Here is a 26,560-nt window from a genome sequence, read left to right on the forward strand (position 1 = left end):
TAACAACCCCAAAATACAAACCCCTACGCAAGGGTCATTTGCATCGACACAATATGACACAGTTAAACCCGTCCGCAATTTGACTGTTACATAAAGTTACCCAGACTCAATCACAAAGCCCTTATTGTGATCTGACTGAAACTCACAAACTTACTCAGACTCAATCATAAAAGCCCCCTCTATGATTTGACTGAAACATACAATCACCACTCCCGATCGGCTGTCTCTTGGAGTTGATTGTAGGCCCGAATCTTTCTGCTCGCTGTTCTGCCGTCAGCTTCCCACACCACTGTCTTCGAAGTGCTCTTACTTTTAAACCAAAACCAACTTGCAGTATCTTGACACATGTTTCCTGGCCCCCTCCTGAGCATACAATTCATTTCAAAATATGTGAATTGTTCCTGGTATTGTCCATTGATTAGAGATACCTTTCTGATAATGCCACCTTCCCAAAGTGACTGCATATGCGAAGTTGTTGGTTTCTGTTAGCATTCGTATTCAAAAGGTTCGAGGCCTGGCCCATTGTTTAGGCCTACACTGATACTAGTTATTCGGGGGCCATGGTCTAAGGTGAACAATGTAACCCCTTAAGGTACATGAATAGATTGGCTGTGATCCAGTCATGGTTTCGGCAGCAATGTTTGAATTAACCCTTTATTGCCGAGCCCTTTTTGCAGGCTCTGCAGTTTTGGGTTTTTATATTTCATAGTCCAATATTTTTAGCATTGGGGGGTAGGGATCAATCCTACAATAGACAGGTTGACTGAGTGGGCAAGAACATGGCAAATGGAATACAATATGGGGAAGTGTGAAGTTACACATTTTGGTAGAAAAAACAAAAAAGCAGAATATTTTTTGAATGGTGAGAGACTGAGAAATGTTTGCATTCAGAGGGACCTGGGTGTCCTTGTACATGAATCACAGAAAGTTAACATGCAGGTAGAGCAAGCAATTAGGAAAGAAAATGGTATGTTTTCAGGTCGCTAACGGGAGGTGCAAAGCAACCCAATTTTTCCCCCCTGAAGTCTTACTACAATTATACAGGGCATTGGTGAGACCACAACTGGAGTACTGTGTACAGTTCTGGTCTCCTTACCTAAGGAAAGACATACTTGCCTTAGAGGGAGTGCAATGAAGTTTCACTAGACTGGTTCCTGGGATGAGCAGATTGCCCTATGAGGAGAGATTGAGTAGACTAGGCCTATATTCTCCAGAATTTAGAAGAATGAGAGGTGATCTAATTGAAACATATAAAATTCCTAAAGGACTTGACAGGGAAGATGCAGGGAGGATGTTTCCCCTGGCTGGGGAATCTAGAACACGAGGTCACAGTCTCAGAATAAGGGGTTGGCCATTTAGGACTGAGATGAGGAGCAATTTCTTCACTCAAAGGTTTGTGAACCTTTGGAATTCTCTACCCCAGAGGGCTGTGGATTCTCAGTCATTAAGTATATTCAAGGCAGAGGTTGATAAATTTTTGGGAGCTAAAGTAATTAAGGGATATGGGGATATTGTAGGAAGGTGGAGTTGAGGTAGAAGATCAGCCATGATCTTATTAAATGGTGGAGTAGGCCCGAAGGGCGAAATGGCCTACTCCTGCTCCTATTTCTTATGTTCTTATGTTCTAATGTCCTAGAATCCCCAAACAGCAAAAATAGTTTCTCTCTATTACATTACATAGGATTACATAGGATATACCTAGCTGGAGTCATACGTAGCACAAAGGAAGATGGTTGAGGTGATTGAAGGTCAATCATCACAGCCCCAGGACATCGCTGCAGGAGTTCCTCAGGGTAGTGTCCCAGGCCCAACCATCTTCAGCTGCTTCAGCAATGACCTTCCCTCCAACATAAGGTCAGAAATGGGGATGTTCACTGATGACTGCACAATGTTCAGCGCCATTTGCAACTCCTCAGATAATGAAGCAGTCCATGCCCGCATGCAACAAGACCTGGACGACGTTCAGGCTTGGGCTGATAAGTGGCAGGTAACATTCGCACCACAGAAGTGCCAGGCAATGACTATCTCCAACAATCAAGAGTCTAACCACCTCCCCATGACATTCAACAGCATTACCATCGCCGAATCCCCCACCATCAACATCCTGGGGGGTCACCATTGACTAGTAACTTAACTGGACCAGCCACATAAATACTGAGCAGGTCAGAGGCTAGGTATTCTGCGGCAAGTGTCTCACCTCCTGACTCCCCAAAGCCTTTCCACCATCTACAAGGCACAAGTAAGGAGTGTGATGGAATACTCTCCAGTTGTCTGGATGAGTGCAGCTGCAACAACACTCAAGAAGCTCGACACCATCCAGGGCAAAGCAGCCCGCTTGATTGGCACCCCATCCACCACCTTAAACATTCACTCCCTCCACCACCGGCGTACCGTGGCTGCAGTGTGTACCCTCTACAAGATGCACTGCAGCAACTCGCCAAGGCTTTTTCGGCAGCACCTCCCAAACCCGCGACCTCTTCCACCTAGAAGGACAAGGGCAGCAGGCGCATGGGAACACCACCACTTCCAAGTTCCCCTCCAAGTCACTCACCATCCTGACTTAGAAGTATATCGCCGATCCTTCATTGTCGCTGGGTCAAAATCCTGGAACTCCCTACCTAACAGCACTATGGGAGTACCTTCACCACACGGACTGCAGCAGTTCAAGAAGGCGGCTGATCACCACCTTCTCAAGGGCAACTAGGGATGGGCAATAAATGCTGGCCTTGCCAGCAATGCCCAGATCCCATGAACGAATAAAAAAAAGGCACAGAAATAGGCCATTCAGCCCAACCAGTCCATACCGGCGTTTATGCTTCACTCGAGCCTCCTCCCGTCTTTCCTCATCTAACTCTGTCAGCATAACCCTCTATTCCCTTCTCCCTCATATGCTTTTCTAGCCTCCCCTTAAATGTATCTACTGTATACTATTTGCTTCAACTATTCCCTGTGGTAGCGAGTTCCACATTCTCACCACTCTCTAGGTAAAGAAGTTTCTTCTGAATTCCCTATTGGATTTCTTGGTGACTATCTTATATTGATGGCCTCTAGCTATGCTCTTCCCCACAAGTGGAAACATTCTCTCTGTATCCACTCTATCAAAACCTTTCGTAATTTCAAAGACCTCCATTAGGTCACCACTCAGCCTTCTTTTTTCAAGCGAAAAGAGACCCAGCCTGTTCATCCTTTCCTGATAGGTGTACCCTCGCATTTCTGGTATTATCCTTGTAAATCTTTTCTGCACCCTCTCCAGTGTCTCTATATCCTTTTTATAATATGGCGACCAGAACTGTACACGATACTCTAAGTGTGGTCTAACCAAGGTTCGATACAAGTTTAGCATAACTTCCCTACTTTTCAATTCTATACCTCTAGAAATAAACCCTAGTGCCTGGTTTGCTTTTTTTTATGACCTTGTTAACCTGTCACCAGCTGTCGCTACTTTTAGTGATTTGTATATTTGTACTCTGAGATCTCTTTGCTCCTCTACCCCACCCAGACTCACACACTCCAAGTAATAAGTGACCTCCCTATTCTTCCTACCAAAATGCAATACCTCACATTTATCTGTGTTGAATTTAATTTGCCAATTATATGTCCATTCTGCAAGTTTATTAATGCCCTCCTGTAATTTGTTGTGTTCCTCCTCAGTATTAACTATCCCCCCCAATTTGGTGTCATCCGCAAATTTAGAAATTGTGTTTTTGATTCCAAATTCTAAATTGTTAATATAAATTCTAAACAGCAGTGGTCCCAGCACTGATCCTTGTGGAACACCACTACCCATCTTCTGCCACTGTGAATAGCTACCCTTTATCCCTACTCTCTGTCTTAAAGCCAGCTTTCTGTCTTGAAGCCAGTTAGCTAGTGAAGATAAAAACCCTGAAATTATTTAAGTAGACAATGCAAAGGGGAACTATTTTTTATCCAAAATAGATCAGCTGGGATGGGCCAAATGATCTTCCTCATCTGGAGCTGGAGATATTTGCAACATCTCGCAGTTTGCCATCCACTGTTGTGTAAGGGAGGTCACTGAGGCCCTCTATTCAAAGAGAGCTGACTGCATTTCATTCACTCTTTCCAGAGAGCAGCAGGCTGAGTGAGCACACGGCTTTGCTCGGATTGCAGGCTTCCCCGTGGTGCAGGGTGTCATTGACTGCACGCACATCGCTTTGCGGGTGCCACATGTCAACACTGCCATATACCGGAGCCGAAAGGGATTCCACTCCCTCAATGTCCAGCTGGTGTGCGACAATAGGCAGTGAATCATGCAGATCAATGCACGGGATCCTCCGTTCTCCTTAATATCTTGAAAACTTTGATCAGATCACCCTTAACCTTCTAAATTCTTGGGAATTCAACCCTAATTTGTGTAATCTCTCCTCGTAACTTAACCCTTGAAGTCCGGGTATCATTCTGGTAAACCTACACTGCACTCCCTCCAAGGCCAATATATCCTTCCTGAGGTGTGGTGCCCAGAACTGCTCACAGTGCTCCAGGTGTGGTCTAACCAAGGCTTTGTATAGCTGCAGCATAACTTCTACCCCCTTGTATTCTAGTCCTCTAGTCCTATAAAGGCCAGCTTTTTAAATTATCTTCTTTATCTGTTCATGACATTTTTATGATCTATGTACTTGGACCCCCAAGTCTCTAGTTAAAGGCGCTATATAAATACAAGTTGTTGATGTTATATGGTGCCTTATCACATCTTTCAGAAACATCTTCTAAAATTCTATAGATTCTGGAACAGTTCCCATGGATTGGAGGATAGCTAATGTTACCCCACTATTCAAAAAAGGTGGTAGAGAGAAAATGGGGAATTATAGACCGGTAAGCCTGACATCGGTAGTGGGGAAAATGCTAAAGTCCATTATAAAAGATGTAATAGCAGAGCACTTGGAAAACAGTGACAGGATCGGACAAAGTCAACATGGATTTACAAAAGGTAAATCATGCTTGATTAATCTACTGGAATTTTTTGAGGATGTAACTGGTAGAATAGATAAGGGAGAACCAGTGGATGTGGTGTATTTGGACTTTCAGAAGGCTTTCGATAAGGTCCCGCATAAGAGATTAGCGTGTAAAGTTAAGGCACATGGGATTGGGGGCAAGGTACTGACTTGGATAGAGAACTGGTTGGCAGACAGGAAGCAAAGAGTTGGAATAAACGGGTCTTTTTCCGAGTGGCAGGCAGTGACTAGTGGGGTACCGCAGGGATCGGTCCTAGGACCCCAGTTATTCACAATATATATTAATGATCTAGACGAGGGAACTAGATGTAATATCTCCAAGTTTGCAGATGACACAAAGCTGGGTGGGCATGTGTGCTGTGAGGAGGATGCCGAGAAACTCCAGTATGATTTGGACAGGTTGGGTGATTGGGCAGATGCATGGCAGATGCAGTATAATGTGGATAAATGCGAGGTTATCCACTTTGGTGGCAAAAACAGGAAGGCAGATTATTATCTGAACGGTAATAGATTGGGAGAAGGGGAAGTGCAACGAGACCTGGGTGTCCTTGAGCACCAGTCGCTGAAGAAGGTAAGCATGAAGGTGCAGCAGGCGGTTAAGAAGGCAAATGGTATGTTGGCCTTCGTAGCGAGAGGGTTTGAGTACAGGAACAAGGATGTCTTGCTGCAGTTGTACAGGGCCTTGGTGAGACCACACCTTGAGTATTATGTGCAGTTTTGGTCGCCTTATCTGAGGAAGGATGTTCTTGCCATGGAGGGAGTGCAGCGAAGATTCACCAGGCTGATACCTGGGATGGCAGGAATGACGTATGAGGAGAGATTGGGTCGATTGGGCTTATACTCGCTGGAGTTTAGAAGAATGAGAGGGGATCTCATTGAAACGTATAAAATTCTAACAGGACTAGACAGACTAGATGCAGGAAGGATGTTCCCGATGGCGGGGGAGTCCAGAACCAGGGGTCACAGTCTAAAGATAAGGGGTAAGCCATTTAGGACTGAGATGAGGAGGAATTTCTTCACCCAGAGAGTGGTGAACCTGTGGAATTCTCTACCACAGAAGCCAGTGGAGGCCAATTCATTAAATATATTCAAGAAGGAGTTGGATATATTTCTTAAGGCTAAAGGGATCAAGGGATATGGGGAGAAGGCAGGGACAGGGTACTGAGTTTGGATGATCAGCCATGATCTCATTGAATGGCAGAGCAGGCTCCAGGGGCCGAATGGCCTACTCCTGCTCCTATCTTCTATGTTTCTATGTTTCTATGGTCCTTATCACATCTTTCAGAAACATCTCAAAAGTGCTGCACACACTTTGTTTGAAGAGCGATGACTGTTGTGGCGCAGGTAAAAGAAAAGCTCACAGCAAGAATTCACAAATAGCAAACGTTATGAACGACCAGTTAATTGGGCTAATTTCCCCACCCCAGTCAAAATTTGCTCCCAACAGCTTGGCATATTCTGGAGAGAAAGTTCGTGGATGAGATAGGAGGACTGGTGGGGTGGGGGCGCTGTTTCTTTATCATCATCACCCTCCTATTCGGAGGAGGAGCAACAGCGAGTGCGGCTGACCATCCTGCGTGCGCTGCTTGTTGGCGGCGAGCAGGGAGCAGCGATGGCGCTCTACAATTTTAAGAAGATCACGGTGGTGCCGTCCGCTAAGGTGCGTTTTCTGAGGGATTGGTGTTTGTGGGAGTTTGAACCTGCTGTTAATACACAGACACATTGAAGTTTCGGGCTGGCGGCCTGGCCGAGGCGGGGTGAGCGGGCCCGAGCCGGCGGGCCGTGTACACGTGTCTCTCCCTACACGGCCCGCTCCCACCCGCTGCCAGTGCAGCCGCCTGGGACTGGGGACGGGGAAAGGGACGGTCGGGGCCACACACACCCGGTGTACTTAAACACGTTATGATTATTTTAATCTTAGTAATGTGTTCGCCAGCTTGACCCACCCCGGGGGGGTCCTTTCTTTAAAAGAAATGGTTGGTAGTCGACTGTCGTTCTTGTGCCGGAAAGAGACGTGAAAGAAAGAAAGACTTACAGTTCTGAGGAAGGGTTTCGACTGAAACGTTAACTCTGTTTCTCTCTCCACGGATACTGCCCTGGCCTGCTGAGTTTTTCCAGCGTTTTCTGTTGTTACCTGCATTTATGGTCTTGTGTCTTTGGGCTTGTCAACGATTTTATTGTCTCGAGTGTAGTGCTTTACATTTTCCATGTGAGGATCATAATATTTAATATACAGTCCACTTTCATGACCACCGGACGTCCCAAAGCGCATTACAGCCAATAAGTACTTTTTTTTGGCGTGTTGTCACTGTTGTAATACGGGAGACTCGGCAGCCAATTTTCGCACAGCAAGCTCCCACAAGCAGCAATGTAACGATGAGCAGATAATCTGTTTTAGTGATGTTGATTAAGGGATAAATATTGGCCAGGACACGTTCATTTGGGATATTTGTTTTAAAATTGTACACATGTTTTAAATATCCCAATACTGACGGTAGTGAAGGATTTCAATGCTCAGATTAACTTAACTTCACCATCCTCCATGTGATGCAGATAATTTCCCTTACTGGGATGGGCTATGAAGCTCTGTCTCCTGTCAAACAAAGACAAACTTGCATTTGTGTAGCGCCTTTCACGACCACCGGACGTCACAAAGCGCTTTACAACCAATGAAGCACTTTTTGAAGTACAGTCACTGTTGTGATGTCGGAGACGTTTAGGGTCGACCCTTTATTATAGTAGTAAAGGGCCGCCCCAGTGCAGGCAGACTGAGGGGTTGTCACAGCCCCCCTCCCTCGCCTCTTTAAATATCTCCTGCTGCCTTACTCTGCAGCTCTTCATTCTGTGTGCAGTCCAGTGAATTTTTAAGCAGCTGAAGTTTGCCAAAATGGTATTCTTCCAGAAAGCAAATTTGATTTTATTCCGCCTTTTAATTTTTAAAACAGCATGTCTTTATTTGCTTGAGAAAAGGTCTTGTGTCTTTGGACTTGTCAACGATATTATTGTCTCGAGTGTAGTGCTTTACATTTTCCATGTCAAGATCATAAGTTTAATATACAGTCCACTTCTCAATTCAAGGTTATTCAACTCTTAATTTTTTTAAAAGCTAAGTGCTGAATTCCCAGTTTTCTGTTATTTATGCTGCTTAATTCATATTTGATAATTCCAATTCTGTAATGTACAAAATGTATTGAAATTTTAAGACAAATTAATTTTAATCCCAGCTACCTTGTGGCTAATTGCTTACATTAATTTGCAGATGTTTATTATTTTTATATTTAAACTGAAAATTATTATAGTTCTGTAACGGATGTCAGTGCAATTAGTGTACTAGTGTTACAGATCAGCATTAGTTTTATCTGGAGTGCCAAAAAGTTGCTGAAATGTGAATTTTACGTAATTTTATGATTTTGAGACAATAGCAACGTCCATGGTCACAGTCACAGAGCATGTAATTTGTGACTTCGGTTAGAGGTTTTCATCCCTGAAACACCCGAGTGGAGAGTTTCAAACATGGATTGGCAGGAACAGATTTGGGAGGCACCATGTGTTCAAGGATTTTGGAGAGAAGGGGATTGGAGTTAAGGTGGCAGTTTGCAACGGCAGAGGGTGAAGGGTGCTTTTTATTTGAGATGGGGGGTGGTGGTGGTTTTGAAAGCGAGAGGGACAGTACCAGAGCGGGGAGAGCCATTTACAACTTCATTCGCATGGGGGACAGAAAGAGAAGTTTGGTGGTCAGCAGTTTAGTGGGAATGGGGTCATGGGACAGGAGGGAGGTCGGTCTCATAGACAAGCTGAGATCAGGGAGATGTGAGAGAAAATGGAGAAGTACTCTCATCCTCCACCTCCGTAAACTTCAACTCATCCAATACTCTGATGTTTGCGTCCTGTACCACACCAAGTTCCACTCACTCATCACCCCTGTTTTCACTGAACTATATAGGCACTGACTTATTTAAAATTCTCATCCTCATGTTTAAATCCCCCTATCTCTGTAACCTCCTGAAATCCCCTCCCCACAAACCCTGTTCCTCTGACTCTAGCCTCTTGTGCCCACCCCACCCCCCCTCCCCCGAACCATGTGGTTTTAGCTGCCTAATTCCCACACATTGCAATTCATTCCCTAATTTCTACTGCCTCTCCTCAAAACCTACCTCTTTAACCATGGATTTGTTCACCTCCTCCTAACTTGTCCTTTGGCATGGCGTCCATTTTTTCTGATTTCATCTCTGAAGCACTTTGGAATGATTTGCTGTATTAGATGTGTTGAAAATAATATAAAGCCACATAAAAATTTCTACACGTGACTCTCCCTCAGTGTTAATTTGTAGAATCACAGCCATGGTTTTCCATGCTGTATTTCCAATTCCAGCTGAACGGATCCAGTGGTTTTCCACTCGCATTCAAAACTTAACAGATGAGCTGCCAAAAGAAGACTCCAATACAAACCATACAGTATTGGTTGATGTGAAAGGCTGAGGGCAACACACATTTTAAAAGACGGTAGAGAACATGTCTCAAGTTGTTCTCATGCTGCTGGAAGAGGTGAAGTTTACATTGCAGTTAGAAATCCTGTGGTGTTGGTGCATTTCATAATTCATATGCACTGCATAGGTAACTCCACAAAGTAGTGGGAAATGCAGCTGATATGCTGTGATAACCTACAGCAACATACACAATGGCCGGATTTGCCACAGGATGATCTTGGTTTTTTTGTGTTCATTTGAACTAGAGGGAATTTTAAAATTGCCATAACCTATCAGAGGAAGCTTTTGTGATGTGATAAAACTCAAATGATTTATGGCCTGCAAAAAAATGTGAAATGTCACTCTTTTGATCAGAAATGCTGCTGTAGGTTAAAATTTTCTATCTTTTTGTTTTAGGACTTCATCGACCTGACGTTGTCAAAAACCCAGCGCAAGACACCAACTGTGATTCACAAAAATTATCAAATTAACCGAATTCGTCACTTTTATATGCGAAAGATTAAGTTTACTCAACAAAACTATCATGATCGCCTCGTCATGATTCTAACTGATTTTCCGAAACTTGATGTAAGTCAGTCATTGTTGTGTGGCAGCTTTAAAAAATTGGCACAATGTTTGTGCTGAATGTCATCTTATTTTATTACCTTTATCTATCTATATAAAAGGAACCGTCCGTCTGTATGTCTGTCCGCTATACACTCAAAAGTTATAGAGCGTACCTACACATATGTTATATCAAAAGAAAGCTTATGATTAGGGAAGTTTCATAGGCGTATTTACTTTTTGGTCAGACGAAAAATTGTTCGGACAGTATACAAAAAACGTTCAAAAATCCGCTCATTAGCGGTTGACCAATCCTACCGCTCATTAGCGTTGAGTGACGTGATGGTTGACCAATCCTACAGTTCAGTGACCTGATGGTTGACCAATCGGTGCATCACGGGGGGGCGTTTCATTCTGTGTGTGGGTGGGACCTAATCCTGCAGCCTCCCGAAACGTAGCCGCCATTTTTTTCACTGCTTTTACTCAACAGCAAGTGGGGCAGCTGCGGCGGCCCGCCGGAGCGGGAGGTGAGTTGGGGTCACTCGGTCCGGGCCTGACAACCGCTCGGCCCGAGACACAGAGCGGGGGAGCGGCCGGCCGTAAACCGCGCGGCCCTGTAAACTGCTGTTTTACAAAAAAGCCTTGGCAACGCCGGGCCCCCCCCCCCAGCTAGTTTTAATTACAAATGAATTTAAAGTACTTTATTTATATATCTCATCATATGCAGCTAATACTTATGGAATTGATATGTTGTAGTTCATATTGTTTCATTTAGTGTAGAGAAATGTCAAATGAGAGTTGGCTGAAAAGGTTCATTGTGATTTTTGATTTAAAATGGCTTACTTTGAGATATTGCTGCGTATTTTTAATATTCTTCTGTTCCATATAGTTAAAATATTTGGTGAAAGTATTTTCAGCACAGTAATGGTTAATTTACTTTAATATATTTCACTGCAAAAGACATTTTTAGGTGGTGATGAACCTACAGGAAACTGTGTGCTATCCGGCACCGAGCTGCTGCTGTTCCCTCCAAACTGCCGTACACTCCAGAGCTAATGTTGAAACAGAGATTTTCATCTCCATATGAATCAACAAACCCTGCCTCTAAACAGTCGGCAAGCGTCTCTGTAGCATCTCTAGCTGAAGCTGTTGCTTAGCTACAGACCTTGCACAGCTTGACTGTTCAAAAAAAGCAAAGAAAAGAATAAAAAATGGCTCCTGATTTTTGCCGGTGGCTCGAGCTTGCCGGACGGTTCGCCTCCGGATAACTCAAAGTTTCCTGTACTTAATCCATAAGGATTATTTGTACTGTTAGTTTTTTTAAAACTGAGCAACACCTTTCTTCCTGCTAATTTTAGCAACCAAAAGTCAGAGGGGGATATTGGGTACCCAAAACCCCAGAAAAAAATCAGTATTTATTGGGAGCATTGCTAAAATTCAAGAAAAGAAGTAAGAGACTTCACAGCTAAGATAAACATTAAGCTATAATTGCTTGCCCAATCCACAGATGATCCTTTTTACTGTAATTCCAAATATTCCAGTGACACAAGGATTGTTTTCTTCTCCAACTCATTCAAGGAACTTGTGTTAACATGAAGAGAAATAATACCTGTACAATAACTTTCAAAAGGGAATTGGATAAATACTTGAAGGGGAAACATTTGCAGGGCTATGGGGAAAGAGCAGGGGAGTGGGACTAATTGGAGAGCTTTTCAAACAGTCGGCATAGGTGTGACGGGCTGAATGGCTTCCTCTGTGCTGTATCACTCTATGATTCTAATAAACAAATTTTTATTTTAATTCCATTAACTCCACAGCTATTTCCTGCTTAAATAGTTTTTGCTCCAAGACTGGTCCACAATATTTTCTCTGCACATTGCATACACGATGAATTCCACTAAAACACAACTGACTCCACAATGTATTGCTATTTTAAACAAGTTAAATATAATTGCACTGTACTGACTCAGCAGTGTCAGTTATATTACTGACCTTCAATTTTTGCTATTGCACAGCCCAGACACGATACTGACCTACTGTATATGGCGACTATATAGTCCACATACACAGCTGACCTCCAGGGTTTGTCAAAATTGGGTCCAGAGACACATGCGTTGTATGCATGATATCAACATGCAGTGCGCTTGGATGCGATACATGTACATTTTTGGACAGATTTTCAGTATGAAAGGATTTTGAATCTCATTAAAAACCATAAATTTATTTTTTAAATGTTAATGATGCTTATTAATCCTATAATCAGTTGGGGATATGGCAGGCGATGTCAATGAATGGGAACATTCTTTCAATAGAAGTCTTTTGTGATACCAGTTGATTCTTAATGCATTCAATCTTGTAATACATTTTGCTTAGTAGAGATGATAAAATTGGAGAACTTCATTTTCAACATAATGATTCTCCAATTAATTGGCTTAAGCCATACTCTACACTAGCAATAGCTGAAAATCTCTGGTATCTCAAAACATAACTTGTCAGATAATGCCAATTTAAATTCGTTTGTCAGTCATAATTTAAAGCGGCTGTTTTAAAGAACTGAAGCGTCATAAAATGTCAGAAATTAATTGCACTTTTAAGAATAGCAAAACCTTTCTTGTTTCTTTGTAGGACATACACCCTTTTTATGCTGACTTGATGAATGTGCTGTACGACAAAGATCACTACAAGCTGGCATTAGGGCAGATTAACATTGCAAAGAACCTCATTGACAAGTAAGATTTACATTCATCTGTTTGTTTAATGCAAGTAGTGTGGCAGTGGTCTTACAGTTGTTGCTATCCAAGTACTGTGGTTGGATTGCTGTAATGCGTAGTAAAGAACCGGGACTGCATCACGTGTAGTAGAATAGGGTGCTGGGCTGCAATCTTGAGCTTACAAGCTTGATTCCTTGCTTCAGCTGACACTTGAATTCTTCTATCCCAAATGAATATTTTGCTAGACTTTGCAGCAGTGTTCCATCTCAGCGAGGGGAAATAATTATCTGACATTCCTATTCAGGCAATGCACCACAGCTTTCAGTTGGCCTGCTGATGGTTGTGACGAAGTCTATAATTCAGATAACCCTCGCTTTATTTTTTAAAAAGGAAGATGGAAGTGATTTAAAACCTTAAATTATCCAGTGCTTCAGGTCAGATGTTCCATTCCATGTTTGTATAAAAACATGTCAAAAATTGATTTGGTTGCATCTGTGATGTGATCTTTTATGTTCTATCCTGTCAATTGGCTTATAAGAGCCTTCCAAGTAAGCCAATTGAAAACCTGGCTTTTTGAAAGTTATGCCCACCCCCAAAGCAGACTGTGGGAGCCAGCAGGAAGCAGAAATAAGGGTAGGTACAAGATTCTGAAGTTGGAAATGGGTAGGCTGTGTTAGGTTAGGTAGCAACAAAGTATGAAAATAGCATAGTAAATAGATGGGATGTCTCAGCAAGCATAATTGACAAAATTGTAACTTGGTTACTTTAGCAGCTTATGGTATTAAAGCTACTCATCCGATGGTTGAGTAGTTACGTGCAGTAATAGTTTTTGTGTGACTGTCACAGTGCACAAAATCTTTAAAAAAAACACCCAGCAGGATGATCATTTACCTGGTTCAGGTTTGAAATTCTGTATATTTAACAAATTAGTGATGAAGTAATGCAAATATTTTTTGTCAATTTTTTGCTCCAGACTAAATGAATTGTATTTAGCAATGAACAACCGAGCTTGGACCTGCCAAAAATTGCATTTGTTCTGTTTCAGATTATTTTTATGAATTACTTTTTTAGAATATATAATTATACTCCTATGTTTAGTTGGGCCTAAACAAAAATCTAATTTTCAATTAGTGTTGCTAAGGACTATGTACGTCTGCTGAAGTATGGCGATTCTCTGTACCGCTGCAAACAACTGAAGCGTGCGGCGCTAGGGCGAATGTGTACTATTCTCAAACGACAGAAACAAAGTTTAGAGTATTTGGAACAAGGTAAGTGCCAGACTTTCATATACTCATTTATTAGGGTTCAAGATCATTTTGTTCAGAGATTTTTGAGATGACTTTCAAAATCCATAGAATCTGTATTTCAACACTTGGGTGTAAAATTTTAAACTGGTTTTATTGGTGTGATGGCATATGGTGTTTGTGTATTTCCTATGCTTGCCAACAGTTTGTCCCAGTTAGTAACACACTCACCTCTGGGTCAGACAGTTGTGCGTTTGAACCCCGCTCGAGGACTAATCTCTCCTGATGCTCCTGTACAGTACTGATGGAACGTTCTGTCTTTAGAGGTGAGGTCTATTTGGATGAGGTGCTAAACCAAGATACCATCTCATCTGCCTGTTCAGGTGGATGTGTTAAAGGTCCAGTGATACTGTTTGAAGAATAGGGGGAGTTGTTTTTCCATCACCCATACAGGTTAACTAATTATTTATCTCATTGCAGTTTGTAGGACGCTGCTGTCACAGAATAATAGCAATGCCCTACAAACCTAAATAACAAATCACTGCACTTCAAAAGTAAATTCTCTTGTGAATTTTGAGATGTTTCAACCTGATAAGGCGTTAAATAAATGCAAAACTTCACAAGGAAGAGAGTCAACTGATGTAGTTCTCTCACACTTCCTGGGGCAGTTATAAAAGTGAGAGAGTAGACCAGACATATCGTGGTTTTCAAAATGATGGATACAAATAAAGTCTGTCTGGTAACTTCCCCAAAGCTGTTCCTTCTCCACTGCCGTAACTTCACTGGATGTGTGGTGGGATCCCCGCCTGCAGGGTTTCTGCCGCACTTTCGGCAAAGTTATGGCGATGGATTGGCTGCAGTACCCAGGAAATTCCTGACCAACTTATGAACATACATATATATTAGATTTATCCACAGCTTTTCAGAAAGTAAAGTTTCATTAAAAATTTTTTAGTGTATTTAACAGTGATTACTTCTTACCCAGCCATTTAGGATGGATTAGACATTTTACATCTTTAGTTTGAAATCTTTTCTCCATGGATTGGGCTAAAACAGCTGGTCTGTTCTCAATAAAATGAATGCGTTTCAGCAGTAAGTCCCATTGTTTTTTTTTAGCATCCAATGGCTTAGAATGTGTTAAATAAGTGCTTTAATATTCCTTCTCTTTCAGTGCGGCAACATCTCTCTCGTCTGCCATCTATTGATCCCAACACGAGGACTTTGTTGCTCTGTGGGTACCCAAATGTTGGAAAATCCAGCTTTATCAACAAGGTGTGTGTTTAATTTTATTTGTATGCCTATTGTGCCCTTTATCAGCTGTTAAAACGGTCTGCCATTATAGGCAAAGTATGGTGACAACAGTAGTACAAAATAATCTAACTCCTGCATGTAGAACACCATAACTAATCACAAAACCTCTAAAGTTATTAATGTGGTAAATGGCTTGTAGTAGTAGTTCAGAAGCTGTTTTGGTTCTTTGGCAGTTAATCTGTCTATTTGTTCAGTGCAATGATAATGTTATCTTAGGGACAGTTTAATGTCCATGGAGTTTGGCATTTAGGTTGTAGTCATACTGCACTTCTGTTCCAAGACTGGTAGCTGTAATGAAGTGCCATCAGTTTATATTACAAGTGTATATTTGCTTGGACACCAGGCACAGAGAAACCCACTAAAATCTGTAGCACTTGTATTAAGTTATGCTGGGACATGATTTCTGTGGGTGAAGCTGGGCTTTAATTCTGCTACCATAACAAATAATGAAGTCAGTACCATGCTAAATCTTAGATTTAAAATGTTTCATTTTTGTTATGCTACCTTCCTCCTAAACTTTAAATGCTTCTTCAAAACATTTTGACTGTACCTTTGGTCACCTCACCTACTTTGTCTCCTACTTTCTGGTTTGTGCCCACTGCTTCTTGAAACATTTTGTTATGTGAATAGTGTTTTGTAAATGCAAATTGTTGAGTATAAGAATATATTTTTCAGTTTCAAAACTTCAGTTTAGCCAAATTATCATAAACATCATAACACATGCCCAAGCATAAAGATAATGGTAAAGAATGTCAATGTAAATCAAAGTTAAATAGACATCTTACCATGTGTAAAAATAATACAGGAAACTCTCTTTTTACCGGCACCCAAATAACCGGAAATCTCTCTTAACCGGCAAAATTCAGGAGTAGGTTCAGGTAAGTTTTACTTCATATTAGTGGCCGTGTAACCGGGGTTCCTGCACCTGTTGCCATGCAACAGGGACACCTGGATCTGTGGCCGTGTACGGGGCTCTCGTACCTTAGAGAGTATACCTCTCTAATCCGGACTTTTTGATCAACTGGCACCACGCTGGTCCCGTCGGTGCCGGATAAAAGAAGAGTTTCCTGTATAGGTATACAACACTAACATTTATTACAGCTGTATTTAATACATTTGATCCATTTTAACATAGCCATGGGTTCAAAGCTGATTAAATGTGTGTGCATTATTTCTAATAAGTGGGATTTTAGTGATGATGCCTCTCCGGAGCTACAGTTGCACTGTTTTCATTGCTGTGAAGTGGAGGAAGGCAGAGTTCTGATCATGCACATTCAGATTCATGTTACTTGCAGGGATCTGTTAATTGAATAGCTTCTATGGGACAGTCAGCTTTCCAGTCTAGAAATTGAAAGACAGGCTGCCAGGGCTTTTAAAATGTGAAATCATTAAAAGGATATACACAATAAACAATTACATATAAGAGCCAATTTTTTATTCACATGTTTCAGGGCATGTGTGATAGAATGTCAAGTTTTTAAAAAATATTTAGGCAAACCACTTTTAGCTATACTTCACACATGATGTGCTACGCTGTCCTGTCCGATGGAAAAAATCATAAATTCTGTTCCCGGCAAACTCCTCACTTTTGTATCATTAATTTGCTTCCAAATTATAAACGTTTCTTCTGTATTTAGAATGTGCAAAATTTTGTTAGTCTGAGACCATTTTGGGCAAAATAACTGATGGGTTGTTTACAGCATAACTCTAGACACAGGAATCAGTGCCAGTTTTGCTGATTCTGAAACTGGAATAGTATGCAGTAACAAACAAGACACTTCATAATAGCTGCTGATGAATTGTTTTAAAGCTATCCTGAATTTTATGTTTTGATGCAATAAATATGGAATTCTCTGCAATTTTTATATTCTTGGTTCTATTTTGTATTAAAATCTTGCATTTACAATTAAATACATTAATTGGTTTAATGTTTGCTTGCAGATTACTCGGGCTGATGTTGAGGTCCAACCATATGCTTTTACCACAAAGTCATTGTTTGTGGGACATATGGATTACAAGTACCTCCGCTGGCAGGTTAGTGTTCGCAAACTTGTAAAATATTTCCTCATGTATTTTGTGTTCTAAAGAGTTACAGGTTTATACTAGCATAAAATCCTATCTTGTGTATTGTACTTTAAAAAGCGTACCTTAGAAGTTCATATAAACGTGCGCTTTGAATTTGTTGACCTTGTACAGATGCAAAACATTAGGCACAACAGTTGTTTCCTGTTTTTCTGACCTCAAGGAGGAGTCTGGAATCTACAAGGCCGCCAATCTATAGAGAAACAAGGGAGATGGATATTTACTTGGAAAGCAAGAGCATTAAGGAATCGACAGAGAATTAATTGTCACTTGGAAAAATATGGGTTAATAAATGCCAGCCAGCACGGATTTGTTAAAAGCAAATCGCATTTGACTGAGTTCTTTAAAGTAACGGAGAGGGTTGATTAAGGTAGTGCTGTTGATGTGCGTATGGACTTTCAAAAGGCACTTGATAAAGTACTACATATTAGATTTGTTAGGAAAATTGAAGCCCATGGATTAAAGTGGCAGTGGCAGCGTGGATCCAAGATTGACAAAGGGACAGAAAGCAGAGAGTAGTGGTGAACGGTTGTTTTACAGACTGGAAGGAAGTATAACAGTGGTGCCCCCCAGAGTCAGGGGGGCACTACTTTATTTGATATATATTAATGACCTGGACTTGAGTATACAGGGCATAATGTCAAAGTTTCCAGATGACAACAAAACTCTGAAATGCAGTAAAGAATGAGGAGGATAGTAACAGACTTGAGGATGTAGACTGATGAAGTATTTAAAATAATGAAAGGAATTGACCGGGTAGATGGGGAACAGCTCATCCATCGCCAGCAGGAAAATCAAGAACAACGGGATATGTATAATCTTAACTGAGTTGAAAGTGAATCCAGATTTTTTTCTCCCCCATATGAAGGATTGTGATAATGTGGAATGTACTGCTGAGAAGGTCATGGGTGCAGAATAAATCAAGTTTTTTAAAGGGAGATGGATATTTACTTGGAAAGCAAGAGCATTAAGGAATAGACAGAGAATTGGGATTAAAAAGATAGAGCTGACATGGCTGTCAAAATGGGAGAGTGAGCTCAATGGGACGTGCTAGCCCCTCGGGATCATGTACTCCTATTCCTAATTTTGTATTTGCAATGGTTATAACGCTGTCCTTTCATTAATCAAAACATTCTATCCAGCGGTGATTAGATTCTGATTGCATTTGCATGTAGTGAGATTTTAATGTGGCAATGAAGGGTTGTTATTGGGGGCTGTCCTCCACAACAATAAATAATTTCTGGTTTTGGAGACCCGTTGAAGAAATTGGGTTAATATTTATAATACAACAGTGATTTAGTGGTAACCTTTTTTACCCCCTCAGGATTTTTTCCTCTGTTTGGTTGCTCTGAGAAATTCTGCTTGTGCTGGTTCACAATCAGACATAATAGTGCTGTGCATAAGTCAATGTACAGCTGAAAGTTTTTCGCTGCGTCACCCTTCCTCTAAAAGACCAGAATCTTAATTTCTGTTTAGAACAATTTTTACAGGTGTTTACTGAAATGTTGATGTCCTTTTATTCAGTGTCTGACGTGCAATAGGGTTCATCGGATATGATTGGTGTCTATTGGTGACGTGTTGAAATGTTCAATGTTATAGTCAATTCTTAAATGAAAAATCAAACATTCAGAGGAAAGGCTGGTACTAAAGGTGGTCATACTCCTGGATTAGGTGGTTGACACACCAGGTGTTTTGGATCATCCATTGGAGGAGCGGAATACCATTGAGATGCAGGCGATCACTGCGCTGGCTCACCTCCGTGCTGCTGTTCTATATGTGATGGACGTGTCTGAACAGTGTGGTCACACTGTGGAGGAACAGCTGGATCTCTTCAAAAGCATTCAGCCTCTCTTTGCCAACAAGGTAAAATCTTCATTTTGAATGTATAAAATTTAGTTGAAACTTTTAATAATTTTGGCAGTTTATTATAACTATATGCAGCATCCCTGTATACTTCAAGATAGATTAAATTCCTGTCAGTGTTCATTTTGCTGAGAAAAATGACATTGGTACAAAACTGTGCTTGCTGTCTCCTGCTGACATTAGAAAATGTTCCCTCTAGGTTAATGCTATTAGTTTAATTTAAGCAAGTACATGCAGAGTTTTAACTGGTACACAAGTGAAGAAGTTGACCTTTAGTACTCAGCTTAACAAACAAAATCAAATACTGGACAGTCTAAGCTAAGTACCTAATCTAAGCAGCTGAAGTGTCAGCTGTGGCTCAGTGCCAGCATTCGTGCATCTGAATCAAAAGGCTGTGGGTTCAAGTCCCACTTCAGAGACTTGAGTACAAAATCTAGGCTGACACTCCAGTGAAAAACTGAGGGAGTGCTGCACTCAGAGGTGCCATCTTTCAGATGAGTTGTTAAATCGAGGCCCCGTCTGCCCTCTCAGGTGGATTTATAGATTCCACGGCACTATTTGAAGAAGAGCAGGGGAGTTCTCCCAGAATTCTGGCCAATATTTATCCCTCAACCAACATCACTAAAAACAGGTTAACTGGTCATTATTTCATTGTTGTTTGTGGGACTTTGCTGTGTGCAAATTGGCTGCCATGTTTTCTACATTACGACAGTGAGTACACTTCAAAAGTAATGCATTAGCTGTAAAGTGCTTTGGGACATCCTAAGGTTGTGAAAGCCACTACATAATGCAAGTTTGTCTTTTTAATCCAGTTGTTCTCCTTTGACATTTTACTTACTCCCATTACCTGTGCTACCGATACATTTGGGTCAGTTTTTGTTAGAACAGAGATGATTTGCTAGTGTTTAAAATTTTGACGGTAGACAGTTGAAGGGAAATAATTATGATGAAATGCAAGAGATTTAGGACAGATAAACTTCTTAGAGAGGGTTGTGAGACTGTGGAATAGGGAATTCAGAAGAAACTTCTTTACCCAGAGAGTGGCGAGAATGTGGAACTCGCTACCACATGGAGTGGTTGAAGCGAATAGTATTGATGCATTTAAGGGGAGGCTGGTCAAGCATATGAGGGAGAAGGGAATAGAGGGTTATGCTGATAGAGTTAGATGAGGAAAGACAGGAGGAGGCTCAAGTGGAGCACAAACGCCGGCATGGACTGGTTGGGCCGAATGGCCTGTTTCTGTGCCGTATATCCTATGAATGCACTACTAGAATTATTGATTGTGTTAACTTGTAAGAATGGATTCTTTAGGTGGTTGAAGGAAAGGGGGATAACGGTATTTGCGAATTAGGCATACACATGGCATTAAGACTACTGCTGCAGTGAAGGATAAATACAGTCCCCACCACTTGCACCATTCGTGCTCATCATGGACTGCAGCTTATATCGGGCAAATGACACTAACCATTTGTCATTACCATAGGCATCAATTACAAAGGTGCTTATTAAACGTATTAAGCACGGCAGCTATTTTGTGCAGTTCAGTACTTAACGTTTTCAAAACTCAGCTGGTTAAAGTTGCTTGAAATTTCCACTTTCCAACTTGCCTCCCTACAGTAGATAACAGTTAACAGGGCAAACAACTGATTGAACATGCCTGAAGTATCCATCAGCTGTTTGCACTGTTATCTACGGGAGGGAGCCAGAAAATGGAAACTTTGGGCAGCTTCATTCAGATGGTTTTACTGTTTGCCACGTATAACAGGCAAATTGTGTTAGCACAAATGTGCCTGCTATATGCGATGGGGACTACCAACATGGATTGGTTGAGCCAAATGACCCATTTCTGTGTTGTAATTCTATATATGATATTTCAATCAATGTTTCTGTATGGAAGAAAATTGGCTTACTTCACTTCACTGTTTACTTTTTTGTTTCAGCCCCTGATTATTGTTGCAAACAAATCTGATGTGAAGAAGATAGCTGAACTTCCTGAAGAGCAGAAGGTCAGTATCTTTTTTGGGTGATGGTGTGTAGCATTAAAGCTAACAATTACTGCATATATGCACCCCCTATTTTTAGATGTATGATCCTTTTTTCGTGGTGCAGGAGATGACTGGTCAGTTTCCTTTCACTTTGTAGAAAATATAGAAATAAAATGTAGCTAAATTCTTTTCGATGAAATATACTGTAGTGTGAAGCTCCCGAATGGCCTTATCCTATCCTTAGCATAATGTTACTGTAGGCCCATAATATTTCACTAGGTCTAATAAAAAACTAACACGCACACTTTTTATTTGGCATCTAGATTGAAGGCAGTTTCCTGATAATTTTACACTGTTCTGTGCATACTTGTATGTATGGGTGCAGTAGTGTATTGATTATGTTATTGGACTCATAATCCAAAGTCCTGGACTAGTAATCTAGAGAATATGGGGGAAAAATTGGGTTGGTTAGCGCCTACCTTTACCACCTCCGGGGGGGCGCTATGAACTTAGCGCCCAAGCGCGGCGATTTTAGCACCGCTTGTGAAATTGACCAGTCGTTTTGCGGTGGCGCTAAACACTGACGCCGCAATCTCCTGCGCCCACGGATCATAACATCAGTCGAGCGTGTAGCGCCCCAGACCGGCTATTGAGTCGCGCCCCCTGCCTTCGCGCCTGTCGCTAGGAACGACAGGTAGAGGGGAACGTTTTCAAGGCGGGAAGGGGCTGGGGGAGCGCTATTTAAAGGCGGGCGCTTCCTGTCTTTTCTTGTCAGCAAAATTTTTGGTTTTAACGCTGTCCTAAGGAGTTTTGGCCCTCAGCAACACTTTTGAGGTTCCTAAGCGTCGAGCTCTTTCCCTGGGCCTATCCATTAGTGCTTCCAACACAATTGCTTTTGAGGGCTCTCCAGGCTGAGATTCAAGGCTACAATGAGCAGGGAGTTGCTGGCCAGCAAGATGGCCCGTCCCCTTTAAGAACTGGACGGCGGCAGTCTGTCTGGCTTCCATAGTAATTGGCATCGCCTGAGCTTCGGTAGCGTCCTGAGGTAGCGCCTCGCTCCCTGACGTTTGTGCCTTAAGAGCAGTGTGTAGCGCCTGATTTAACGCTCAAATCACCTCCGGGGCGATAGAGATGAATTTTGCAGTCGGAGGCAATAATTAGCACTGGACGCCAAACTTTCCACCCAGCCGATATTAGCGCCCCAAAATGGACAATACCGAATTTTCCCCCCTATAAGTTCAGACCACACTGGCAGTTTGAGAATTTAAATTCACTTTTTAAAAAGGTGGTATCTGTTAAAGTGACAATGAAGCTATTGAATTGTCGTAAAAAGCAAACTAGTTCACTAATGTCCTTTAGGGAAGGAAACCTGCCCATACCCAGTCAGGCCTATATGTGACTTCAGTCCCACATCAATGTGTTTGACTCTTAACTGCCCTCTGAAGTGGCTGAGTACACTCTCTTAGCACTTGGGATTGTTTCTAAAAGGTCCTTGAAAATGATCAAGGAGACTTGCTTGTCTGATCCTTTTTGTAGAAAGTGCTGAGCGGCCTTTGTGAGACCTTCTCTCAGCATTTATAAAGTTGTTATCCACATTTGTATTCAATTTTATTTTTTATCAAATGCTGCTTAAGATCAACCATCTCTTGAAGACTGAGAATTGAGGACTCCTGGTGTAAGATTTCACTGTCCGGACTGAACTACCATGACTATTTAATCAGAGTTATGGTTTACCTGTTCTTACAGAAAGTCTTTGCAGATCTTATGGCGGAAGGAATCATGGTAACCGAGACAAGTACTTTGACAGAGGAGGGGATCATTAAAGTTAAAACTGATGTGAGTCTTCTGTGTTTTCTCTTTTCAATTTGGGGTATAAAATCTACATAGTAATTAGTTGGGTGCCAATGGCAGATTAGGTTTTGTGTTTTTTTGATAACAAGAATGATACAAAAACAAATTGGGTGTTGTTATTTGTAATTGGGTTGTAATGCTAGTGTGCATAATGAAGCTCAAGGACACTTCCACCCAATTATAATTGAGTACTCTGTACCTTGTTCTGGTTGGCCTTACTCATGGATATTACAATCTAAATAAAGTGCTTGAGCTGGAGACTTGCTTCTCTGGGAGTATGGTGAAGTGAACTGACCCGAGAGGGTAAGGGAAGATGGAGCTGTTAATCTTGGAGGCGGGGGAGGGTGTTGGGCAGCAGGGTTTAAAAGTAGAATTGGAAAAAACAATTGCAAGAGCTACTGTCTGCCACATGATATTTTCAGCTAATGTTTCAAAAACTCAAGTAATCTGCCTCCAACTACCTGATCCAGCAGATTAATTCAAATTAGTAGTCCACAGGCTTGTTAATTAAAGGATGGGAGTTACTACTTGAGCATTTAATTGTGGTTTTTTTATTATGTAGGTATTTGTTTTAGAAAATGCATTCTTCAGTTTGTTAAAACTGATCTACAATTTACTTATTAGGCTTGTGATAGGCTACTTGCTCATCGTGTTGATAGCAAAATGAAAGGCAAGAAGGTGAATGATTTACTGAACAGACTCCATCTAGCTGTCCCATCAAAGAGAGATCATAAGGTGAGTTAAAGCATTGTTCTTTTCTGTTATATTCAATTCAATTTTATTTGCCATATGTAACCAGTACCAGTACAAGTACAATGGAATGCTTACTCCCCGTAGGGACACGTCAGCTATTTTTACAGCGCCGTGTTCAGAAAGTCAATTCTTTGGCATCCAGTGGCAGTGGGAGCACGATGTCCCTCAGCCGCTCCGTCCTCCTCGTCACCGCAGCCTCCTCCTCACTGTTGCCGGCTCGGCACCACGTGTGGTGGCCTGCTTCTCCCGCTCACCCTCTGGCCACCATTCCCAGCTCCCCTCCTCCCAGTCGGACTGCGAGTTGTCGTGGCTGCTGCTGCGTCCCGATGCGCTGCGCTGCCTCCACCCGACTCGCCGAACACACCCTCTGGTCGCCGTGGCCTCCACCTCACCGTCGCCGGCTCCACGGTCCGACGGCCCGGGCCTGCTTCTCTCGCTTCCAGTCCGGCCTCTGGCCGCCATGCTCGGCTTCCCTTCGGAATGCCTTCCCACTGAGGAGCAGCCGGCCGACGTACCCTAGCGGGTCGACGTGGTTTCTGCTGCGTCCCGATGCTCTGCGCTGCCTCCGCCCGACTCGCCGAACACCTCGCTCCGTTTGCAGGAGCGAGTGGCGAGAGCGGGCCGCCCGAAGCAGGGAGAGCGCGCTAGTGCCAGACCGTCTCGGGCGCCATCTTGACACCTGTATGAGACTTCTTAATCTTGTGTTGTGCAACAGCTCTCACAGAATCACAGAATATCACAGAAACCCCACAGTGCAGATAGAGGCCATTTCGGCCCATCGAGCCTGCACCGACACATATACCACCCGATCCCTGTAACCCCTACACCAACACATATCCCACCCTATCCCTGTAACCCCACGTATTTAATCCCCCTAACATTAAGGGTCAATTTATCATAGCCAATCAACCTAACCCGCACATCTTTGGACTGTGGGAGGAAACCGGAGCACCCGGAGGAAACCCACGCAAACACGGGGAGAATGTGCAAACTCCACACAGTCACCCGAGGCCGGATTCGAACCCGGGTCCCTGGCGCTGTGAGGCAACAGTGCTAACCACTATGCCACCGTGCTGCCCACCCTATCCCTGTAACCCCACGTATTTAATCCCCCTAACATTAAGGGTAATATAAATTTTTTAATAGGTGGTTTAATTTTATGGAGAGGTGAGCTGTGAGTGCAGTTGATGATTTCTCTCTTTCCCCCCCCCCCCCCCCCCTTGCATTTGCGTTCAATATGCTCTGTACTTTTGGATTATATATATTTTCCATTTTGTCATTTCCAAAAGTGTGACCTTTGTCACTGTGTATGTGATAGAGAATGGTTTTATGGTAGCAGCAATCTTGGGTAATTCATCCAACTGGCCTTTCTTCCTGTCTGAGCCCAGATAGTGAGTGGGCTACACGAGTGTACGAGTCATCATATTGTCTTCATTTGGTGTTCACACGTGCATATTTCCAGCAGGGAGCACTGCATAGTAAACTGTACAAGATATCCTAGTGTTTTTTAAATTTCTTGTCTAGCCTTGGGGTGCTATGGTCAATTGTGGCATTTTCACCCTGACTGAAGTATTACAGACGAGGGATTGAACCAGGAGCCATCTTGGTCAATGCGGCTTGTACTGTATGATTGAGTTCAATGACCCACTGAAATTGATGCTCTTGATTCTATATCTTTTGATATACAGCAACACTTTCCCAGTTTACAGTACATAAATTAGTGTTTTCAGACGTCTCTAGTTAAACTTGTGTCAAAGAAGATTACATTTTGTCTTGTCTTGTACTATTCTAGGAGAGGCCACCCTGTATCCCTGAAGGAGCTTCCATACGCAGAAAAATGGAGGTGGATGCGCCAAAACGTAAATCGGTTAGTGAGGGTTTAGGTTGTAAACAATTGATCCAAATTTCTGTAATTACTTCGTCATGTAAGATGCTCTCTTTGACAGGAACGGGACTTGGAGTTGGAGATGGGTGATGATTATGTCCTGGACCTCCAGAGTAAGTAATTTTCAGAAATATTCTGTTTTCTAATGATTGGCAGCGTGTCCAATTAATAAAATGACATGACATGATGCACATTTAAGAAACTTTATTCCCATTAAAATTTGTAAATTGCTCTGTATTAAAGGATAATCTATAATAGGTAAATATAAGGTGACAATTTTTAGGAGCAGGTGCAAACATTCCTTTTCAATTGTGATTTTAGGAAGATATTTGTATGGTAATTTGTAAATAAGGGGAGTCAGGAGGAACTGAGCATAAAGAAAGGTAACTTTTGTTGTATGTTCTATATAGACCTGTGATTACTAACTTATGACCTTGTAATTACAACAAACAACAAAAATACAGTCAAACTTCACAACACTTTGTCATAACAAGCATTGGGCTCCTTTCTTTTGCAAGTACTGGGGCTGTGTATGCTCAGGTGTCCATCAGATTGGCATCATAAATATGACAGTCTCTTGATCTAGGATGACAAGATGATCAGATATTTTAAGGGTCCTCTGATGACTGACCAGCCTGATAGTATGGCACTTCCATAATATTTGTTTTTTAAAATTCTTTCACAGGATGTGGGCATTGCTGGCAAAGCTGGCATTTATTGCCCACACCTAATTGCCTTTGAGAAGGCGGTGGTGAGCCACCTTCTTGACAACTGAGTGGCTTGCTAGGCCAATTTAATGGACTTTCACCAAGCTTTAATTAAAGTATGTATTTGAAGGCCTGGCATGGTAGATATCTCTGGATGCTGCTGTTTGG

The 26,560-nt window shown here is 42.1% G+C and overlaps 1 protein-coding gene across 1 annotated transcript in view; it reads left to right on the forward strand.

The window, feature by feature from the left end:
• The first annotated feature begins 6,521 nt into the window (after nucleotides 1-6,521).
• gtpbp4 (GTP binding protein 4) overlaps nucleotides 6,522-26,560 on the forward strand; it is a 31,858-nt gene continuing 11,819 nt past the window's right edge. Inside the window, exons 1-12 of the mRNA XM_085987592.1 lie at nucleotides 6,522-6,630; nucleotides 9,854-10,024; nucleotides 12,626-12,729; nucleotides 13,843-13,979; nucleotides 15,127-15,227; nucleotides 17,208-17,300; nucleotides 19,020-19,211; nucleotides 21,152-21,217; nucleotides 22,943-23,032; nucleotides 23,672-23,782; nucleotides 25,593-25,667; nucleotides 25,747-25,798. Of these exons, the coding sequence (XP_085843718.1) occupies nucleotides 6,583-6,630; nucleotides 9,854-10,024; nucleotides 12,626-12,729; nucleotides 13,843-13,979; nucleotides 15,127-15,227; nucleotides 17,208-17,300; nucleotides 19,020-19,211; nucleotides 21,152-21,217; nucleotides 22,943-23,032; nucleotides 23,672-23,782; nucleotides 25,593-25,667; nucleotides 25,747-25,798 (1,240 nt within the window). The 5' untranslated portion in view covers nucleotides 6,522-6,582. The remainder of the gene's footprint in view (nucleotides 6,631-9,853; nucleotides 10,025-12,625; nucleotides 12,730-13,842; nucleotides 13,980-15,126; nucleotides 15,228-17,207; nucleotides 17,301-19,019; nucleotides 19,212-21,151; nucleotides 21,218-22,942; nucleotides 23,033-23,671; nucleotides 23,783-25,592; nucleotides 25,668-25,746; nucleotides 25,799-26,560) is intronic.

This window comes from Somniosus microcephalus, chromosome 5, assembly GCF_052327205.1.
Source record: "Somniosus microcephalus isolate GS21.2 chromosome 5, FLI_Smic_1.0, whole genome shotgun sequence".
NCBI classification, from domain to species: Eukaryota; Metazoa; Chordata; class Chondrichthyes; order Squaliformes; family Somniosidae; genus Somniosus; species Somniosus microcephalus.